The following is a 22,540-nucleotide window of genomic DNA, read 5'->3' as shown; positions in this document are numbered from 1 at the left end:
GGGCTATTAATAAGCAGTATTCTATCCGGTAGCTATATACCTTAGAATTTAAGGCTATAGAAGTGCTTATAGCTATTATAGAACACCCTCTAGTTGCGACTAGGTCTCGCAATCTTCCTTATAGTGCTATCTATATATCCGAAGACACTAGACACTCTAACTAATAGATATAGCGACTCTGCTAGGCTCCGGAGATATTGCTTACTAAGCCGCCTCTTATTAAAGAATAAGAACGACTTCTACTTTAGCGCTAGGCTATATACTACCGTATTAAATATATAACTTAATATAGTAGCTAAATAGCTAAACTTCTTATCTATATCCTTCTAGAAGCCTAGACTAGACAGCCGCTTATAGACAATATAAAGTACTATTATAGGTAGCAATTTAAGGCTAACTAGCAATACGATTAAACTAATATCTAATAGGTCTACTAACTCTATTAATTTAGGCCTTATAAAGCGGAAGTTACCCTTAATATTAGCCTCCGGATAACTAAGAAGGTCGAAGCGCTATTTATTATATATTCTCGCCGGTTTAAATAGTCGGTTACGCCTTAACTAGCGGTACTACTATTTACGTATAGATTTATTATTTACCCTCCCTCTACGCCTACTAGTCCTTATTACTACTATCTTCCTCGAGGTATTTACTCGTAATAGTAACGACCGTTGTAGTAGCTATAGTAACTATAATCGCTCTAGTTTCTATAGTTTAGTATACTATACTGTCTATAGGTCTATAGCTGAGGTCTATACTCCTAGAAGGTCTAGAACAGGGGCTCCTTACTATACTAAACCGCTTTCAATTACATACTAATTGGCCTCTTCTAAAGGTCCGTAAAAAGCGCTATATTAATCCTTCACCTAACGGTTACAAGCTAGCGCTTATTTGGAAGCCGGTGGCCAGGTTGACCATTTCTGAAGGTCCCTAATCGGAGACGTACACTGCCAGAGGCTCCAAGCAATCGAGCTTCGTATCATCTCAGCATGCGGCTCCAAACGAGTTGATGATGAAACGACACCGAGTTGTGATCGACAAGTCTTCGGCGACCGCTCCGTCCTGAGCCTATTTTAAGGAGCGCCTCCTTTTCACACACCACATCCGCTGCAACAGTTGGAACGTGCCCTCCCAGCCCTCCGCCACAATCATAAGCATACGACGATGCTTCACAAGATGGCTTGGCCGTTCACTGGCACGAATGCAAACACTCTTGCACTGGAGAACTGATGACCACAAATTCAGCAGCGGTCACAAGCGAGGAAGTCGCGATGGCTCTGCTGTTCGCATTTCATGTCGGAAGCTAGCCCTCCAGTGTGATGTCCTTTTCCGTGCAAGCTGACAATAATGCGCAGAGCTTCAAAACAACGCCGTCGCCCGAAAGCGTCAACTGTCGTTCCACTTTACAAACACATCAAAATCTTACGTCTTTACCCAAAGTAGTCATCTGCGACTCAAGGTGGTCTTGCGTCTTACCACTTTCGGCGAGTCGCATTTGCGTTTCATGTCGTCAACTACACCTCAGTGGCGCCTTAAACAACGACGCCTTCTATCATTGGTAGGCTCGTCAACCTTCTCACTCTGCACTCCTCCGAGGTTTGATGAAGGAGAAGGATGTCATTTCAAGCTATCGGTGTCTAGCTTGATCTTTTGCTGCAAGATCTCCCTTGCCGAAGACGCCGATCTACAAGCTTCGCGGTCATGCACATCATTCGCGATGGCTACGCGTCTATCCGGAGCAAAGCACGCAAGTAATACGATGTAGAAAGGTAGGTATATGACCAACGGCCAGTCTCTTGTCACTTTTGCTTCGATCCTACACGCACTCCAACCAACAAACTACCCACATTCCTTCAATTGCACTTCTCGACCACTGCCAATTTTCTGGCCCATTGTTTTTAATCACAACACTCTCATCAATCAAAAATGCGTGCCTCCGCTATCTTCGCCATCTTCGCCTCGGCCGTCGCGATCTCTGGTCTCGCCATCCCAGCCGATCAGAGCAGTGCCGGCGGTCTAGAGTCTATCGGATCTGCTCTTGGCACGTTCGGCTCTGCTACTGGTGACCTGAATGGAAACCGGAACGGTAATAAGGGCAATGGCAGTGAGTGTTGATGGTAGACGTCTTTGAAGAGCAGGAGGCTAATGTAGGTTTTAGACGGTAACTCTGCTGGCAACGGCGCCGGCTCTGGCAATGGCAGTGAGTGTTGATGGTAGACGCCCTTCAACACCAGGAGGCTAATGCAGATTTTAGACGGCGACTCTGCTGGCAACGGCTCCGGCTCTGGCAACGAGGCCGGAAGTAAGTGATGTAGCAACGAAATGGATACGTACAGAATGCTGACTTTGCGTTTCGCAGACGGTTCTGGCTCCGGCAACACTGTATGTTATTCGATGGCTGCTGCTGTTTCCATACATCACATTTACTGATCATAATCATAGTTCGGCAATGGAAACGGTTCTGGTTCCCTTGACGGCAATGGTACGCTTGATCACCGAGATGTTCACGAATCCAATACTGACTCCTGCTCAAGGCATCACTGGCAACAAGGGTAACGGCAACGGCAACGCTTTCGGCTCAATCACTGGTAACCAGGGCAATGACAGTAAGTAATCCGCGCACTATTGGTTTTAACTGCATACATGCTAATAGAATATTCCCAGACGGCAACACGATCAACGTAAGTCCCGATGTCGATCCAACAATCAACATGTGAGCCCGATCAAAGGCAACACTGAAAAGTACACTGATATGAGAATATAGTCTTCGTAAGAAGGTCAGTCTTGCCGTGGACCCAGCGATTCCAACCTCGATATAATCAAGCCCCCAGCTACGTACGCAATCATGACGGCCGCGTTGAGTCCACATGAGGGAACGAGATCGATCACACTATCATTGCAGCGATTTCCCTCGAGTTGTGATCGAATCGCATTGAGCATTAGAAAGCAACGGAGCCGAGCGGGATCTTGGATGGTGTTTCTTATCACTACTGCTCCAATAATATTTGATGGCGAGCGGGCAGTTATAGATTTCAAGCGATGCGAAAGGACGGCCGAAAGGAAAGATTCGCAGTACAGCACGCATGACCTGCTTATTGCTTATGACAAGATAAAGTTCTCTTTACATGCCCAGCACATCTATCGTGCTTTACCTTTCTCAGAGCTTGCTCATTCACTTCATCACGCTTCACATGCTGCGTTGACAATCATCTCCCTCACCTCCCAATACTATATGTACCTCCCTCCCAAACCGTGCATGCGTCACCTTTCACTTCCCCCACCACCCGCACCTTGTGACGCAGACGTGGGAGGAGCATGTGGCGGCTGACATGGAAGAAGTCTCACGCCTCGCGTTCGCTGAATCCGAAGCGTGCTGCAGCGGCATTTTCTGATTGGCTCAAACCGCATCGAAATGTCTCCCTCACGTTCAGAATGGTGTGCGGGTCGTGGGTGTCGCGTGCTTTTCCATCAAGGTAGAACTGACGGTGAGTGAGTGGATGGGAAATATGTAGTACAGAGGACTGCTCTTTATTTTCACCTCGTTTCTCTATTCTACCACTTTGATTAGAATAATCGTAGCAAGGAACCGAACCGATTCCCCGGCCGGATATTTTGCCCTGCTTTTCCCCGTCCCCGTACCGTACCCCCGCGTCCAGAGTTGTCGTCATCTTCGAGCTTTTCGGAGCCAAGACGCTGCTGTGGTTCGCACTTTCGCAGCATTCCGGAGTTTTTGGTTCTACAGGTCATCGTTCTTTTGCATTGGGCGTTTTTGATGGTGCATTGGTAGTGGGAGTATGAGGAATCTATGAGGAACGCTGAAAGAGGACATACGTCGCACCATGCGCCGCTTTACGGGACTCTGTGCCTCAGCACTACTGGCACAGGCACTTGCAGCGCCTCCGGCCCAGGTGCCACTCATCGATGGACAACTCACAAAGAAGCGGCCACTGCATGGTCGCTTCCTCCAGATCACAGGTGCGCAGAGAGCTTGGGAGACGTCTTGGGCTGCATCTAATCCGTTACCCAGATTTTCATCCAGATCGCTTCTACGAGGTCTACTCTGCGACATCAGAAGAAGCAGCATGCCATCGAGGTCAGGGACCCGCCGGCATATATGGCGCAGAAACGAGCGAATGCGACAGCCCGATTTCGCTGATCAACAAAACGATGGAATTTGTCGCAAAGGAGTTCAGAGACAACATCGACTTCGTGATATGGACAGGAGACTCCGCCAGGCACGACAATGATGACGAGTTGCCGCGGACGGCTGAGCAGGTTCTCGGCTTGAATAGATTCATGGTACAGAAGATGGCAGAAACATTTGGCAAGCACAACGGAGACGAGGAGGATGAGGATCCGAACCACGATTATGTTGTCCCGATCGTGCCAAACTTGGGTAACAACGATATCTTGCCACACAACATTTTGGAGAAGGGTCCAAATCAGTGGACGAGAACCTATGCAAATGTCTGGAGACAATTCATTCCCGAGGTCCAAAGGCACTCCTTTGAGCAGGGAGGGTGGTTTTACGTCGAGGTTATTCCCCGGAAGCTGGCGGTCTTTAGCTTGAATACGTTGTACTTCTTTGGGAGCAATGCTGCTGCAGACGGCTGTGCTTTGAAGAGCGAGCCAGGATACCGACAGATGGAGTGGCTTCGCATCCAGCTTCAGTTCATGCGCGACCGGGGAATGAAGGCCATGCTTATTGGACATGTGCCTCCGGTAAGACAGGAGGCGAAGACATCCTGGGATGAAACCTGTTGGCAGAAGTACACATTATGGCTGCGGCAGTACAGGGATGTGATCGTGAGTACTCATTACGGACACTTCAATTATGATCATTTCATGTTCCAGGACTTCAAGGAGATCAAGCAAGACACCGAGGAAGGGCGAATGCATTACCTTCGCGCTTTGGGGCCGGATGACGGCGACTTTTCTGCTCAGGCGAAGACCGACTACTTCATCCAGCTGCGTGATGAATGGGCCGAGCTTCCCGAGCCACCAAAACCCGAGTCCAAGAGCTGGCTTGATACTATTTCCGGCAAAGGTAAACAAGACAAGGAAAAGTACAAGAAGAAGCAGAAGAAATATTTGAAGAAGATGGGAGGAAAGTATGCTGAGCGCTTTGCCGCATCGTTCGTCAGCGCTAGCGTTGTGCCCAACTTGTTTCCGACTCTGCGCGTCTTTGAGTACAACACGACCGGACTGGAGAACACCGACCTAGATGCGATCGATCTGCCGGCCCCAGCACCCTTTGACTATGATGTCGACGATGTGAAGATTCAGAAGAAGAAGAAAAAGAAGAAGAATAAGTTCACAGTCCCGGAGGCGCCCTCGAAGTCAGCGCCACCCGGACCTGCCTACTCACCCCAGACCTTGTCCCTGTTGAAGTACACGCAATATTTCGCGAATCTCACCTACATCAACAACGACTTCACCAAGTCATCCGTGAGCGAAAGTGAAGTCGACCCCGCCGGGTGGCATGAAGGCAAGCACAAGGGCAAGAAGCCGCACGAAAAGGACCACGAACCAAATCCCAAGAAGTTCAAGTATGAAGTCCTTTACGACACCAAAGAAGATCGGGTCTACCACCTTGAGGACCTGACGATGCCAAGCCTGATCGATCTCGCCCGTAGAATTGGCGATTTTGTTTCCGAAGACTCAAACGACAGTGAGCAACTAGAAGTAGAAGACGAAGAAGAGATAGAGGGTGGTGGCAAGCATAAGAAGAAGAAAAAGAAACACAAGAAGCATTCGAAGAAGTATCGGAAGCGGAACGAGGCGTGGTATACGTTTGTGAGGAGAGCTTTTGTGGAGACCTTGTCGTCAGATGAGATCGATGAGGAATTTGGGCAATGAATTGAGTGATATTCTGTTAGCGTTGCATGTTGCAGCTGCTGTTGATACCCCAGAATATGGCTTGTTATTGGAAGAGTCGTTATATCTATCTTGGGGGCCTCAAGACGCGTCCTCGGGTAGACCTAATTGTGCTTGCTGCGGGATCTGGTTCCGTCATCAAGCTGCTGACCTTATTAGGAGTGCTCGTTACCTCTAGGATCCACTCGACAGATCGCTGGTAAGTTATGCGTTGTGCCTCATTTTTCGGAGCTGTAGAGTTCTCCCCGCGCTGACTGACAAAGTTGGAAGGTTACGTAGTAGAGGCCTCGCTTACGTTATTATATATTGTCGGCTTCTTCCTCATGTGAAGGCCAAGAGCACTTCATATATATCTCCAGACTCGTCTGCATCGTGTTCCTTTCGCTGTCCATCGTCAGCACCTCCCAGTATTCGCCATGGCGGCGATCGACGAGAGGGACACTGTCCCAATACCACAACCTCCTGGCTATCCAATCATTGGCAACTTACTCGACGTGTCTGGAGATGTGCCTATAATGAACCTGGCAGATCTAGGAAAGAAGTACGGAGACATTTTCAGCCTAAGCATCCTCGGCAAACGACAGATCTTTGTGGCCAGCGCAGAACTGATGCGGGAGCTGTGCGACGAAAAGCGATTTGAGAAAGCCATCAACGCAGCGCTCTGCCAGCTGAGAAATGGCATCCACGATGGACTTTTCACAGCTCATGGCGGCGAGGAGAACTGGAGTATCGCGCACAGGACTTTGGTTCCCGCGTTTGGGCCGCTGAATATCAAAGACATGTTCGATTCCATGAAAGATATTGCTTCGCAGCTGGTGCTCAAGTGGGCACGACATGGAACGACATACAAGATCCCGGTCGCCGTCGATTTTACTCGACTGACCCTTGATACCCTTGCGCTATGTGCCATGGACTATCGCTTCAACAGCTTTTACACCGAACATATGCATCCATTCATCGACAGCATGGTGAACTTTCTGAAGTATGCCGATGTCAGATCGAAACGACCCGGCTGGATGACTTCGTTCTACAAAGCGGACGAGGCGAAATGGTGGTCTGATATCGAGTACATGCGAAATCTGTCGGCGGAACTCATACAACAGCGGAGGGACCAACCGAACAATTCTAAAGATTTGTTGAACGCCATGATCAAGGGAAAAGATCCACGAACGCAGAAAGGCCTGCCGGAGTCCTCCATCATCGACAACATGATTACATTCTTGATAGCGGGTCACGAAACTACTAGTGGTATGCTTTCGTATGCTTTCTATTGTCTGCTGAAGAATCCCGACACGTACAGGAAAGCGCAAGAAGAAGTGGACCGCGTGATTGGCAAAGAGAATATCGAAGCTCATCACCTAGACAAGCTGCCATACATCACAGCCGTGCTCCGAGAGACAGCACGCTTACATTCGACAGCGCCATCGATTTCCCTGTCGCCCAAGAGTGAACAAGGAGAGGTGATTGGCGGAAAGTATCATATCTCACACGGCGAGGTGGCGCGTGTCCTCCTGCACAACGTTCACCGAGACCCTGCTATATACGGAGAAGATGCGGAGGAGTTCCGACCTGAACGCATGTTGGATGACAATTTTTCGCGATTCACACCTTACTGGAAGCCTTTCGGCAACGGAGCTCGCGGATGTATTGGCAGACCATTCGCATGGCAAGAAATGATGCTTGTTCTGCCCATGCTATTACAGTACTTCAACTTTACTCTGGACGACCCTAGCTACGTGCTTCATACTGCGTTCACATTGACCATCAAACCAAAGGACCTCTTCATCAGGGCAACTCTTCGTGAAGGCTGGACACCACTAAGCATCGAGCGGCACCTTGCAGGATCAACTGCAGCCGATATCAAGCACGGCCCAAATGTGCCAGCAGCGACAAGTGAGAGTGACGACAAAGGCATCCCAATGACGATTCTCTATGGCAGTAATAGCGGAACTTGCGAGGCTTTCGCCCAGACACTGGCAGCAGGTGCCAGAGCACATGGATTCAAGGCTTCGAAGGTCGATACGTTGGACACTGCCAAGCAAAATCTGCCGGCCAAAGAGCCCGTGGTCATTGTGACTGCAAGCTACGAAGGCGAGCCGACGGACAATGCCGCACACTTCTACAACTGGCTTCAAAATCTGTCGTCGGACGAGAAGCTGAAGACCAGCTATACAGTCTTTGGCTGTGGGCACTCGGACTGGAAGCAGACTTTTCACAGGGTACCCAAGGCCATCGACAGCATGCTCGAGACGGCCGGTGGAGAGCGAATGTGCGAGATGGGTTCTGCAGATGCTGCGAGAGGAGATATGATGTCGGCCTTCCAAGCTTGGGAGGACGAGACACTGTGGCCAGCACTACGACAGAAATTTGGCGGCCAGGAAGGTGATACTTCCGCGGCATCATCACTGGCTCAAGCTGTCTCGATCGAGGTCTTCAGCAAGCGAGCATCCAATTTGCGCGCCGACGTTTCAGAAGCCAAAGTACTTTCCACGAAAACGCTCACAGCAGCCGGCGCTCCAGTCAAGAAGCACATTGAGCTCCGGCTGCCATCAAGCTTGACCTACCGAGCAGGCGACTATCTTGCCGTCCTGCCACTCAACCCAGCAGAAACGGTCCATCGAGTTGCCAAACGCTTCTCCCTCCCTTGGGATGCTATGCTCAAGATCACATCACGCACAGGCACTACGCTACCGACAGACCATCCGATATCCGCGCATAACTTGTTCTCGGCCTACTTGGAGCTCTCACAGCCAGCGACCAAGCGCAACCTAGCGATGCTTATCGAAGCGGCCGGAGACGACCAGACCAAGAAGGAGCTTTCAGATCTTGCCACCGGTGACTTTCAAGCCAACATTACCAACAAGCGCATCTCGCTCCTCGACCTCCTCGAACGCTACCCTGAGATCCAGCTGCCGCTGTCTGCCTTTGTCGCATCACTTATCAGCATGCGAGTTCGGCAGTACAGCATTTCCAGCTCACCCCTGTCGGACCCCCATGTGATAACGCTTACATACGCAGTTCTGGACGAACCATCACTTTCGGGCGTTGGCCGCCACGTTGGTGTTGCTTCCCACCATCTCAGCCAGCTTCAGCCCGGCGACATGGTCCACGTAGCCGTCAAGCCCAGCCCCGCCGCCTTCCATCTCCCCTCGAGCGCCGACACCACGCCCGTGATCATGATTGCCGCAGGCGCAGGACTAGCCCCCTTCCGCGGCTTCATTCAAGAAAGAGCCTCTCAGATCGGATCCGGACGCAAAAAACTCGCCCCCGCGAATCTCTACTTCGGATGTCGCCATCCGGCACAGGACGATCTCTACCGCGAGGAATTCGATTTCTGGGAGAAGATCGGGGCGGTCAGTGTGGTTCGCCGATCTTTCAGTCGAGCGGCCGACCTGTCTGAAGGGCATCGACATGTCGATCAAGTCATTCTGGCGGATCGACGGAGGTTGGTGGAACTCTGGGATCAAGGTGCTAGAGTGTACGTGTGTGGGAGCCGAGGACTTGGAGAATCGGTCAAGCAGGCGTTTCTGAAAATTGCGAAGGACGAGGCTGAAGCGGAGGGGAAGGAGGTCAGTGGAGAGGATTTGGAGAAATGGTTTGGATTGTTGAGAAATGAACGCTACTCGACTGATGTCTTTGCTTGAACAATAACAACACTACTTTCCGAAATTTGGCGCACGCGGGCATCCTGACATGGAATATATAGCGAGAATTGTTTGGGGGGGGGGACATTCCATAGAATGAACAGACAGACCTACATATCACAACACTCTCGCCTTCACCACAACCCTAAAACCCTCCGGTTTACAAAACCAAAAACACCTCGTCTCAAACTTCCCCTTCTTCTTCTTGTCACCATCCACCAATTCCAAATCAAACCCCCCCCCCCCCCCCCCCCCCCCACAATCATCGGCACAACCTTACAAATCTCCAAATACGAAAACATGCCTCCCAATACACGTCCTCGACCCCAATCCAAACGGCACAAACAACCCCTCCATCCTCTTCAACTCTTCCCCGTCGGCATCAATCCACCTCTCCGGTCGAAATTCCTCGACATCCGCCCCAAAAATTTCCGCATCGTAATGCGCGACCCAAGAATTCATCCCCACCTCCGTCCCTTCCGGGAAGAAGCCCGTCCCAAAATTTCTATCCCCCCTCCTCCACACCCCGGCGGAACTTCCCTCCACAGTCGCAGAACACATTCTTTCTCAAGCCTTCTCGGATGCAAGCCTGCAAGTACGAAAATTTCAAAACTTTCTTTCCACGTGATTCTTCCTCTATTACTACTCCCTGCCGTCGTGTCGAGTTCTTGACGGAGTTTTTTCAGACTTTTCGGGTTGGTGTATAAATGGTAGAAAATTGAACTCAGAGATATGGCCGTCGTGTCGGAACCGGCGATTATGTTACTCATGCTGACGTGGTAAGGCGTCATGGCGTTTTCGGGATCTTGGGATGCGTCGAGTGTGATGTCGAGGAAATCTCGGGGTGCGTGCTGGTGGTCGTGGTCGTGGTCGTGGCGTTTTTCGCTTTGAAGGAGCCGTTCGGCTTCGCGTTCGCGGATGCGGCGTTGGGTGTATTGGATTATGTAGTTTCGTCCTTGGGCGCCGGAGCCGGGCAGTTTTTCGAGGAGTTTGTAGAGGAGGGGGTGCGCCCAGGAGTAGATTCCTGCCAAGGTGCTGTAGGACATGATGGAGTGCAGGGATGCGAGGACGTTTTCGACGTCTTCGCCGCGGTCGAGGAAGCCGAAGCGGCGGGAGTAGGTGATGTTTCCGATCACGTCGAAGGCATCTGCGTGGTTTTTTGGTTTAAGTGTCGGTGCGCTTTGGTTTGGGAGGCTGTCTCACGTACAGCATTGAAGCCAATGGTGCATGTCGACCGTTCTGCCGTCTTGGACCATTTCCTCAAGTCGAGTTTGGAAGACGTCTTGAGTGCTCTCGACGTATTCCTCGTAATGTAGTAAGCTGCTCATAGAGTACATGCTTTGGAACTTTCGCCTTGTTTCGGCGTGGCGTTGGATGTTGCGATCAGGGAACATCGTCCAACGCTCAGGACTTGGGTGCTTCCACCCTTCGTACCAAGAGCTCAAGTGAGGCATCAAGTCAGCTTGACACAACTTCTGATCTTTGAGTGGTCGGCTTACCTCTTTGGCATCTTGCTGCCAATGCCGTACACAGCCTTGTCTGGCCTCGAGATGCTGTACATATTTGGCCCAAGGCGAACAATCGGCGCAAAGAATTGGCCATCCTTGGCATATTTGCCATGTAGCGCGATGTTATCCAGATGTGCATGGCCATTCCATCTGCTGCGGAAGAACCATAATCGGGTGAATCGGGCTAGGAATGGACCCGGTACGTCCTTCAATGGACTCGTTGCAGCGCGGAACAGAGGGTAGAGCAGGGCAATGATGGCGGCAGCGATCAATCCATATGTAACGAACATTGCAGTGCTGACGATGTCGATGAGTTGTTCTGCGAGGAAGACGTAAGATGTTCTTACACAAGGACCCGCAGAGCGCACATTATTTGTGAACCCATCTGCTTCCTTTCGCTTCTTGTGGGTCTCTTAACACCTAATTCTCGCAATTGCGATGCAAAAGTCTGAACTTGGCTGGATGTTTCTGATCTCATTCTGCTTGACGGCAGATGGGACGGGAGGTCATATTACCGTGCCGGAGTAACCGTGCCTACCCCACGTATACCGCGCGATTCGCGTCTCCTTATAATTTGTTAGTAAAGCTAAATTGAATGCTATTCTAGCTATACTTCTCGTACTTCTCGCTCTAGTAGTAACGCTTAGGGTTAAGAAGGAGGTATTTCTCGAGCCTACCGTCGATTTAGTACTAATATAGTAACTAAATAATACCTCTCCGCTATAAACCTAACGCGTCTCGTAAAGCTAAAGAGGCTATAGAGTCCGCTACTATAATAGTAGAAGCGTAGTCTACTACTAACCCGAAGAAGCGTAAACGTACCGTAGCGAGTACTTTAAAGAAGTAGCGGAATAGTAATATAATAGGGGTTATATTAGTAGGTAGATAGGGTAGTAGTAGATATAGGTAGTATTCGATAGAGAACTAGGAGGAGAAGGAGGAAGGCAGGCTAGTTAGCCTAACGCTAAGCGCTAAGCCCTACCTAAGGTACTAAGACCCTAGCTTTACTCGGCCTAATTATATACTAATTACGTATAGCCTCTTTAGCTCTAATATACGCTTCCCTTCTAAAGGCCGCGCCCTCGTAGCCTATCTGTATCCCAATCTCGACCTCTATTACTACTAACTTAGCAAGTCTAATAAGCCGCTTAGCCGCGCTAAATTAAACACTTAACTACCTAATTATATAACTATATTAAACCTTACTTCTAATATAATATAATATACAACTCTAACTACGATATCCCTATATATAATAAACTATAAAGTGATATATATCTATAAGAATTAAGGGCCTTCGACTAATTATAATATAAGCGCGTCTTCTCTACTATAATAGGTAGACGTACGAGGTATTATAGCCCTGCCTCCGCTCTAAGTAATGTCGTACCGAGTTCTTTACGTCTACTCTTAAAAGACCTAGAAATGTCCGCTCCGAGGGTTTGTCCGTTCCGAGGGTTGTTCTTATTATTATAAGGACTATTATTTACTATCGTAGTTTTACTAGCTCTAATTAGTTAGGTTTAGTAGCCTTTAAGTGTTAACTAATTATATCTTTTCAAAAAACTCAGTTCTTCTAGTTTCTATAGATAAAGGCTATTATAAGTATAATAGTTAAAGTTCGCTTCGCTTAAAGGGTCGGAAAGATCGAGGAGTAACCTATTATCTACAAGATCGACCCTAGCTAACTTAGCTCTATAGTTTTGCCCTTAGTTAGTCTATTAGCTACTTAATCTTTTAACTTAGTTAAAGTTTTAATTAAACCCTTAATAGGTCTAATCTTTTAACTTAGTTAGTATAGTGCTTTAGGCTCGTAGTATAGGTAAGGTTGTTTTATAGGTATAGTAGCAATAGCAGGTAATGTTAATAATAGCGGCCCTAGTCGTCTTAGCGCTATCTTTACCTTCTTCTAATTTCCTTCTTTAACTAATAATAACTTAGCAATACTATTACTAATATAGCTATATCCTTCCTTTCTTAAATAGTAATACACTCCGTAATACTGTTACTAATATAGCCGCGCTAGCTGCGCCGTCGTTATTATTATTATTACTATCCGCGCGCGCTATCCCCGCCGACCGCCTAGGCCTCGAGATCTCGATAGAACAAGGGGGCGCTAAGAGAAGGGTCTTATAGGGTACGCTAATAAAGAGGCAGTTTCCTAAAAGAGTAGCGAATAGTTAACGCGTTATAGTGCGTTTGTTAGCACTCGGTACGCGTCTACTATAGTAGTATAGTCTTATTGTCCTAGTTTGTCGGCCTCCGATTAGTTAGCTAATAGTACCCTAGGGGTAGCATTATTCCTAGGCGACATTATAGGCCCTTAGCCTTCTTCTTATTCTTTACACTAGTCTAATACCTATTTAACAACTTAGCTATATTCTTAAAGGAATCTTTAGCCTCCTACGAGTCCTATTTAGGTAAATAGCCTTGCTATCTTAGGAGGTACTCCTTCTTACCTTGTCTAGTCCGATGCTTTAGAATACGTTCTATAGACTATAGCTCTTTACCGTCGGCTAGTATCTCTTTATGTTTAGTAGGGGCTTCTTTAGGGCCTCCGCGGTAGTAGTATAGGTTAAGGAGGGAGATATAGAAGGTATTATAGATAGTATAGTATAGTAGGAGCTATAACTAATAGGCCTAGCTATTGCCCTTCGGTTCTCAGATTCGGAATAGGCTAATAAACCGTAGTGCTAGTTTAGGGCGTATTTTGCTATCGGGTAATAGGTGTTTACGGATACGGAGGTTCTTTATACTAAGCATAACTATATCGCCTTGCTTAAAGGTTATCGGTATATAGTGTTTATTATAATAGGCCTTCTAATAGGCCTAGGCCTTTGCTAGTTTGTTAGCTATCTTAGCGTAAATCTCTCGTATCTTTTAAACCCTCTCGATAGCCGCTAGTATTTTAGGGGCTTAACGCGCTTCCCTTTCCTTACGCTCGGCCTCGAGCGAGGTAAATAGATCTTGTAGTAAGGTAGCGTTTTAGCCTATTATAGCTATATATAGTAAAACCTTAGTTAATAAATACACGCTATTATTATATACAAATTCGGCCGGTTATAGGAGGTCGACCTATCTATTAGGGTCCTTATTAATATAGCTTCGTAAGTATTGCTATAGCGTAGCATTCTGCCTTTCGGTCTAACTATCTGTTTATAGATAGAATGCTATAGATAGGCGATGCTTAAGTCTTAGCTATAGGCAAATCTTACTCTAATAGTAAGATATAAATATTGAGCCTTAATCGGAGACTATCCCCTTAGGGGTCCCCTAATAGCTATAGAAGATATTATTCTATAGCGACTTAGCTAGGTTAATAGCCGTCTAATCCTTTCGGGTAGGAATGTAACGAGCGCCCTTAGTAAACCGGTCTACGATAACTAGGATAGTATTATATATATCCTTACTACCTCTACGCTTAGTAGGCGGAAGGCCTATAACAAAATCCATTATAAGCTTAGCAAATAGCTTCTTTAGAATAGGGAGTGAAGACAACTCGCTAAATAGTAAGTGTTTCGGTGCTTTAACTCGTTAATATACGGCATACGTGTTTACGTAGTCCTTTATATCCCGCTTACTATTTAGCTAGTAGTATATACGCGATAGTAGCTCGTACGACCTCTCTATACTATAGTAACCGGCAAGCTTACTATTATAGTGTCGCTTAAGAAGTTCTTATCGGATCGAATGTTTAGTAGGGATATAGTATCTGCCCTTAAACTTTAAATAACCTTTATTATCGATCGACTAATTGTTGTTACTCTTACTAGATCGAGTCTTTCGCCTACTTACAAGCTTATCGATACGTTTAGTAGCAAAGGCGTCCCTCTACTAAGTACGTAATAGCTTATCTATAAACGATTAACTATCCCTATTTGCAAGGTTATTTAATAGCACTCTCGCTATTAAACGAGGTACGTATTATATATATCTAATAGTACTAGCAGCCGAATTAACTATAGTAGTGCTTTAATCGCTATTACTATATATAGCGATATCGACTAGGGAGTTATTATAACTTCTCCTATCTATGTCCTTAATACGCACTATTAATATAGTAAGAGCATCGATATACTTTAAGCCGTCGTAGAGTCCGGTAAGCCGCTTATCCTACGCTTGCTTATTAATAATATAGGCTATAGCAATCTTATACTATAGGGTTAGAAACAAAGAATTAATATACTAGGTCTCGCTATTGTAATTAGGTCGCCTCGATAGGCTATTAGTAGAGTTACTTACGCCTAGCTAATATAATATATTAAAATCGAACCTAGCGAGGTAGACGGCCTATCTAGCCTATCGACCTATAACCCTAGTAACCTTCGTAATTCTACGGAGGTTGTTATAGTCCGTATAGACCTAAATAGGGTACTAAGCACTATCGAGATAATAGCGCTAGTACTTAAAGGCTTCTACGATTGCTAAGAGCTCTTACTCGTAGGTCTCGTAACGACGCTTAGTATTAATTATCTTCCTTAAGAAGAAGGCAATCGGGTGCTAGTAATTGTTATTAGCCTATTATAATATAATAGCTAATATAGCAAACTATAAAGCGTTAGTCTTAATACGGATCTGCTTACTTAGTACGAAATAGTATAATAAGGGGACTTTAGTAAAGCGCCTCTTTAAGCCGTTAAAAGCGGCTTATACTCTATTAGTCTAATTAAACTCCCTAGATAGGTTGGCCTTCGTTTTAGTAAGCTTAGTTAATAGCATTACATACCTCGAATAGCCCTTAATAAACCGGCGGTAGAAGTTAGTAAAACCGAGAAATAATTAAAGCTCTTTAATAGACGTAGGAATAGGCTATTTAGTAATTGTTTTAATCCGGTTAGGATTAGCCTTAATACCCTCGGTTAATACGAGGAAGCTAAGGAAGGGCACCTCTTTAGTAGCGAAGGTGCATTTAAAGGGTTTGTAGTATAAGCTATAGGCCTATAGGCGGTCGAGTACCTTATATATAGCGGCCTAATATTCCGTAATATTAGGTAAGTATATATAGACTAGGATATCGTCTAGATAGACTACGTAGAGGTAGTCTAATAGGCCCGATAGGGCCCTATTACGATCTTAGCGACTTGTATATACAATTCGAGGTTACGTAACTAAAGGTTATATAACTTAATACCTAAGGCATCCGCCGAGTAGATAAAAGCCTCTTCCGCGAGAGAGCCTCTCTCTCTTTCTTCTTTAACTCGTTATCAATTTAGATAGCTATTTAATTAATATCTTAATAGAATAACGAGTTCCTTTATTACCTACGATAACGTTATAGGTACTATCGCGTACGCCTATATAAGGAATTACGCCGCTAGCGATCGCTATCGCCCTTCTACGCTCCCTATTATACGACAGTGCTAATAGACCTATATACTAATCTATATTAGGTATAGTAAGCTACCCGACCGTAGTAATACCGCCGATTCGCTATAGATCCTTTAAGACCGCCTACTAATCGCGGTAGCGGCTTAGAATATACGAATACGCCTAACTATATAGAAACAGCTAGGGCCCTATTAAACGGTGCACTAGAACTACTATAACTACCGCAAGGTCTACGACCTAGTCTCGCCGATATCGATAGCGTACTACGATAGCCGCTACCTAGTAGCCTCTAAGACTTCTATTAGTTCTTTAATAGGGTAAACGAGTAGAAGGCTACTAAATATATCTTCTAGCGTATAACTAAGCTACATTAGTTAGTAGCTATACTTCGTTAGTAATACTAGTAAGAGGTAGAGATATTAGAATAGATATAACAAGCTTATTATAAGACTAATACTTATCTTAATAGCGAGCTAGTATAGGCTCGGACTAAAGTAGAATACTAGCGTCGAGCCGCCGATTTAGTATATAACTCCTTAGTTATTACGTAATAGTAGCGTAATAACCTAGCTTAGTAGGTCGCTCGCCTATAATAATAATAGTCTTCCGTAGAAGATATCGCCCGACGAGCTAGTAAATAAGCCGCTCGCGCTCGTCGCGACGCCGAAGCGTCTTTATTATATAATCTAATCGGTCGAGGACTTATATTAGATAATAGCCGACTTCTATTCCGTTAACCTCTCGACCCCTTTACCTTTCGCGACTAACCTAAGCCTCTCCGACGTTCTCGATTTAACCGTAGCATCGACGATAATAATAACTATACTAGATATAGTAAGAGCGAGAAGTATCTAGACCCCGAGAAATACGATAGAGACCGTAAAAAGCTAAAACCCTTCCTTACTAAGCTTACGATTAAGTTAACAATTAATAATAATCGCTTTCTAACGCTATAGGACCGACTAATATACACGTATAGTCGTACTATCGGCAAGGCCTATTCTATAGTCTAACTATATATCCGTTATAACGAATACGGCGTAATTATAGACTTTAACGACCTTAACGACTTCCGTAACCTGTTAGTTAACGCCTTCGGTAACCCTAACGAGGTCGCTACTACTAGCTATAAGATAGACAACTTAAAGTAGAAGAATAAGGAATTTGCTTACTATCTCGTAGAGTTTAATCGACTTAACGCCTTACTTAGTTATAAAGGCCGAGCTTAAGTTAATACCCTTAAGCGCAGCTTGTCTTCCAAATTAAAGGTAGCGCTCAGCAATATATATAATAAGCCTACTAACTTTTCGTTACTCTATCGCCGACTAACTATTATCGATAACTAGCTCTATTAGTACCGTATAGAAAGCAATCGTAACAATACTAGGCTAGGATCTAGTAGTACCGCTAACTAAGGCCCTAATACTAGCCGTAGCTATAGTAATAACGCTAGCGGCTCTAGTAATAGATACCCTCTATAAGAATATACTATTCTATATAATAACTAAGGATAGTTTACCTCGGCGAATAGTAACGGTACTACTACTACTACGACTACGACTATCCGTAACCTAGACGCTATAGACCTCTCCGCTACTTAGGGTTAGGGTTAGGGTTAGGATTAGGGTAATCGTCGCTATATAACGCTCGAAGAGAGAGATCGTCGCCGCTGCGAAGGACTATATCGCTTCTATAGTAGCAATTACGTCTACTCCGATACTATCTATCTAGAGCTTATCCGCCGCGCTTAAGGCTATAGCAATCGCCTAAATACTAATGTCTCCGCCTTTAGTATCGCCGCCGCCGCTCTAGCCGATCTACCTCCTACTAATAATAAAGACGCTTATAGTAGCGATAAGAAGAGAAAAGTATAGCTCTTAGACAAAGTCGCGTTTAAGAGCCTATACCGATAGAGTTACCTATACCGTTATTACCGAAGAACCTAGGCTACTATTATAGAAGGAAATATCGATAGTAGAAAGATTTATAGATTAGTTTATTAGTATTATTAGGAAGTATTATACCCGAGGGCGATAATTAATATCTCGTCTTATATTATACTTTAACGGCTTATAATAAACCTTAGTCTAGTATATTAGACGTAGGGCAGAATACCGAATATTAATTATTAGTAATAGTCGATTACGGTTATACTAGTTTATCTTTTATTAACTTATATTACGCGTACTAATACTAGCTTCCTATCTATAGCCTAAAGGAGCTACGTAGATTAACTACTTTCGACGGTAGTTTCGTAGTAGACGTTATTTAGTATACTAGAGCGACTATTAATATTAATAGCTATATCGAATATAGGGCCTTCTACCTTACTATATTAAGATATTATCCTATTATCCTCGGCCGTCCGTAGCTTAACAAATATAACCCTCGTATCGACTAGAAGCTTAACCGAGTATAGTTTAACTCTAATTACTATAAGAAATATTATAACGACTCGTATACTATCGTTCGCGCTTATAGCTTATCCGACCGCGAAGATAACGATACGCTAGCTTACGCCGAACCTATAGTAACGTAGTACTATTAATAATAACTAGCTTATAACCTATCGGACGATACCGATATAGTAAAGCTTATCGACTCGATACGAAAGTGCTATATATAGCGCGATTGTCCTACGCGCCGATCGGTATTAACTTAGTTCTTATCTCTACTCTTACCTCCGCTAATTCCGCTACCTCGACTAGTACGGAAACGCTTATTACTACCGCTTATCTATATTACCGGTATAACTATAGCTCTAGTAAGCGTATAGGTCTTCGACTAGTAAATAAGAAAGAAGGAGTTATTCCTATTCGCCGCGTTGTTATAGGATATAGAAAAAGAGATAGCTAAGAAGAAGTATATTAATCCGGCCGATAAACGTCCCTTAGTACTATTACGGTAGGCTAATATTATTCTTATAGGAGGATACGAAGAAGTTACTACTATACCGACTTAGATAGAACTACTATATCGATATTATTAAAGGTAAGGAAACGACGTATAGCCCGCTCTACGGTATATTATACGAGGAATTAGAGGTCCTATATAACTATTTAAAGGATAACCTCGATAAGGGCTTTATTTAAGTATTAACCTTATAGTACTCTTCGCTAGTACTATTTGTTAAGAAACCCGATAGAGGTTTACGGTTCTACGTAGACTATCGTAAGCTAAACGAGATTATAGTAAAGAATAGATACTTTATCCCTCTTATTTAAGAGATACTCGATCGATTAAGTAAAGTAGTTATATATACTAAACTCGATATTATCTCGGCCTTTAATTAACTTCGTATCGAACTAGGCTATAAGTAGAAAATAGCCTTCCGTATCTATTATAGTCTCTTCGAATATAAGGTTATACTATTCGGGCTCTATAACGCGCTATTAACCTTTTAGTAATATATTAATAACGCTCTCCGACCCTTCCTCGACGTATTCTATACTATATATCTAAATAATATACTTATCTACTCTAATTTAATCGAAGAATATCGCTATTACGTTTACTAAGTAATAGACGTACTTCTTAAAGCCGGCCTATAAGCCGATATATTAAAGTTAGAGTTTAAAGTAATAATAGTTAAGTACCTAGGCCTCGTTATTAGTACCGATAGTATTTATATAAACGATAAGAAGATCGAAGCCGTACGCGACTAGCCTATTCCTACTAATATTAAAGATATATAGTCCTTCCTTAGCTTTATAAACTTCTATCGACGCTTTATTTATAACTTTATATATATCGTTAAGCCTATAGTCCTACTAATATATAAAGATATATCCTTCGTATAGACGATAGCCTACTAAGACTCCTTCGAACGACTTAAAGCTATATTTATCTCTATACCGGTATTAGCTTATTATAACCTAGACCTACTTATAATAATCGAGACCGACGCTTCTAATTATATTACTACTAGTATTATATCTTAACTATATACTAATAGTATATAGAAACCCGTTACTTACTTTTCGAAGAAGATAACGCCTACTAAATATAACTACGAGATCTATAATAAAGAGCTTCTCGCTATTATTAAAGCCTTTAAATTATAGAGATCTAAATTAGAGGATTACTACTTTAGCGAGAAGCCTATCCGAGTTATTACTAATTACCGCAATCTATAGTTCTATATATCTACTAAGTAACTTAATCGCCGCTAAGCTCGCTAAAGTAAATTCCTTAGTAGGTTTAATTTCGAGATTATATACTATTTTAGTAGATAAGGAGCTAAGCTAGACTCGCTTATACGCCGCTCTACTAACCTACTTTTATTAGCTAAGAACCTACGTATTAAATATAACTATTAGCTCGTATTAAAGCTATATAACCTAGCTATAGACCTCCGATCCGCCGTATATAAAATCTTCTCCTTAGGGTTAGGGTTAGGGTTAGGGTTACGCAACCCTAAGGTAAATAATTGCAATTCTCGAAGAAACGGACAATTTTACGACAATTCTCGAAGAAACGGACAATTTTACGACTTTTACGTTTTTTACGACGATAACCCTTAGGGTTAGGGTTAGGGTAAGGGTTACGACGAACCTTAATTTACAAAAGCCCGTATTAATACTATAAGTAATAGTACGGTTATATTTGCTATAGAAACTCTTAGCGCCGAGATCTTTATCGATACCGAGAATATTACTAAGCGAATTCGCGATACTTCGATTAAGAATACTCTTTTCTAGTAAGTAAAAGGATATCTCTATAATAGAGTAGACCCTCCTAATAATCTCCTATTATCTCCCTTAGACTATAAGATTAAAAATAATAACCTTCTATTCTACTATAACTATCTTTATATACTAGAAGCTAAAGAAACGGATAAGTCGCTCTATACTAATATTATCCGTATATACTACGACTATTCCGCCGCTAGCTATCCTAGTATTATAAAAACGTTCTATCTTATTAGCTATAGCTACTACTAGTCACAAATACTAAAGGACGGAAACTAAAACTACTACTACTACTAGTAGTAATAGTATAGGCTACCGAGGGTAATATAACCTATAGTAATATAGGTATCTATATTTAGTATAATAGGATAATAAGACGGTTGCTTAGGCTAATAACTAGAGCCCTATAATATAGGCATTATAGAAGTGTAATATAAATAATATACTATACGAGGTTAGTACTCTATCTATAATATAGAAGGAGGCCTCTTATATAGGCTTAAAACTTAGCCTAGGTATATAAGGCCGGTTACTAGCTAATATCCCTCCCTTTCTTTATATCTAACTAGATATACTTTATATTTTGCGCTTAAAATAAACAGTTATATAGTAACCTTAGGTATCTTAGCTAAGGCTATCTTTTAGAGACTTCGTAATAATATCCCCGGGGTAGTATTATTCCTAGATTCTATTAATATATAAAAACAACTTCCTAAGTATCTAATCTACTATACTAACTTACTACTACTTTAATATACCGTAATCCTTACTAGCAATAACCTTATTAGCTAGTCGGCTATCCTAAACTCCTCCGTAGATATTAAAGCTATTAGCGCTAAAGTACTCTACCTCGAAGTAAGCTTAATTAACGAGGAGGTTAGTAGCCTTGTTCTATATAGCCTTCTTCTACTCGCGTAGATAGTCCTTAAGCTCCTTCTTACTAAACTAGAGGACTTATTTAACTTCGTTCTAAACAACGTAACTTAACTAAGGAATTCTACCGACTAGGGTATCGGAAATATAACTAAGGCCTTCGACTAAGATAGCGGTAGGGAAGGCGAACGGTACGAAGATATTAGAACCTAGAAGGGCGGTTAGATTGCGGTACGCCTTAGCAACCTTAGCGACGGTTAAGTTATCGTAGCCCTTAATCTTAGTACCGTTAATTATACGAGAGTAGCCTAGGTCGATTAATATACGGTCGCTCTTAGGCTTTAGATCGCTATACGGAAGGTATAGTATCTAAATAGAGACTTCGTATTCCTTTAGAGAGTTAAGGATCTACTAAGCTACCTCGCCTTCGTTAGGCTAACTATCGAATATATAGCCGAGGTCGTCGTTAGTAAGGTACTTGTTAGTAAGCTTACTAATCTTGTTTAGTAGAACTAGGCTACGAGTATTAAGCTTCTTAACCTAGTTCTCGAAGACCTCTAGTTCGTATATACCCTCGATAATAGTTAAATAGGCGGTCTTATCTTTAGATATAAGAGAA

The 22,540-nt window shown here is 43.9% G+C and overlaps 7 protein-coding genes across 7 annotated transcripts; 3 read left to right on the top strand and 4 right to left on the bottom strand.

Moving 5' to 3' along the window:
• Positions 1 to 880: 880 nt before the first annotated feature.
• On the bottom strand, positions 881 to 1,295 carry MYCFIDRAFT_169062 (uncharacterized protein; the record flags this gene model as incomplete). Its single annotated transcript, XM_007922541.1, has 6 exons — positions 881 to 920; positions 949 to 995; positions 1,025 to 1,068; positions 1,098 to 1,192; positions 1,220 to 1,226; positions 1,256 to 1,295. The coding sequence occupies 6 exons, from the start codon at positions 1,293 to 1,295 to the stop codon at positions 881 to 883; spliced, it is 273 nt and encodes a 90-aa protein (XP_007920732.1).
• A 24-nt stretch (positions 1,296 to 1,319) lies between these two features.
• Positions 1,320 to 1,602, top strand: MYCFIDRAFT_169061 (uncharacterized protein; the record flags this gene model as incomplete). Its single annotated transcript, XM_007922540.1, has 3 exons — positions 1,320 to 1,331; positions 1,358 to 1,524; positions 1,563 to 1,602. 3 exons carry the CDS (start codon positions 1,320 to 1,322, stop codon positions 1,600 to 1,602), a joined length of 219 nt encoding a protein of 72 aa, XP_007920731.1.
• Positions 1,603 to 1,627: 25 nt separating this feature from the next.
• MYCFIDRAFT_169060 (uncharacterized protein) lies at positions 1,628 to 1,893 on the bottom strand (the record flags this gene model as incomplete). The annotated part of the gene is made up of 3 exons (XM_007922539.1): positions 1,628 to 1,684; positions 1,708 to 1,839; positions 1,864 to 1,893. 3 exons carry the CDS (start codon positions 1,891 to 1,893, stop codon positions 1,628 to 1,630), a joined length of 219 nt encoding a protein of 72 aa, XP_007920730.1.
• Positions 1,894 to 1,920: 27 nt separating this feature from the next.
• On the bottom strand, positions 1,921 to 2,418 carry MYCFIDRAFT_169059 (uncharacterized protein; the record flags this gene model as incomplete). Its single annotated transcript, XM_007922538.1, has 3 exons — positions 1,921 to 2,016; positions 2,046 to 2,344; positions 2,382 to 2,418. The coding sequence occupies 3 exons, from the start codon at positions 2,416 to 2,418 to the stop codon at positions 1,921 to 1,923; spliced, it is 432 nt and encodes a 143-aa protein (XP_007920729.1).
• Positions 2,419 to 3,951: 1,533 nt separating this feature from the next.
• Positions 3,952 to 6,217, top strand: MYCFIDRAFT_147875 (uncharacterized protein; the record flags this gene model as incomplete). Its single annotated transcript, XM_007922537.1, has 1 exon — positions 3,952 to 6,217. One exon carries the CDS (start codon positions 3,952 to 3,954, stop codon positions 5,857 to 5,859), a length of 1,908 nt encoding a protein of 635 aa, XP_007920728.1. The 3' UTR covers positions 5,860 to 6,217.
• Positions 6,218 to 6,275: 58 nt separating this feature from the next.
• MYCFIDRAFT_147872 (uncharacterized protein) lies at positions 6,276 to 9,521 on the top strand (the record flags this gene model as incomplete). Its single annotated transcript, XM_007922536.1, has 1 exon — positions 6,276 to 9,521. The coding sequence occupies exon 1, from the start codon at positions 6,294 to 6,296 to the stop codon at positions 9,519 to 9,521; it is 3,228 nt and encodes a 1,075-aa protein (XP_007920727.1). The 5' UTR covers positions 6,276 to 6,293.
• Positions 9,522 to 9,797: 276 nt separating this feature from the next.
• MYCFIDRAFT_184329 (uncharacterized protein) lies at positions 9,798 to 11,319 on the bottom strand (the record flags this gene model as incomplete). The annotated part of the gene is made up of 4 exons (XM_007922535.1): positions 9,798 to 9,997; positions 10,165 to 10,668; positions 10,729 to 10,961; positions 11,021 to 11,319. The coding sequence occupies 4 exons, from the start codon at positions 11,317 to 11,319 to the stop codon at positions 9,798 to 9,800; spliced, it is 1,236 nt and encodes a 411-aa protein (XP_007920726.1).
• Positions 11,320 to 22,540: the final 11,221 nt, after the last annotated feature.

Source organism: Pseudocercospora fijiensis (genome assembly GCF_000340215.1).
Source record: "Pseudocercospora fijiensis CIRAD86 unplaced genomic scaffold MYCFIscaffold_1, whole genome shotgun sequence".
Lineage (NCBI taxonomy): Eukaryota > Fungi > Ascomycota > Dothideomycetes > Mycosphaerellales > Mycosphaerellaceae > Pseudocercospora > Pseudocercospora fijiensis.
This window is presented reverse-complemented; position numbering and strand designations above follow the sequence as displayed.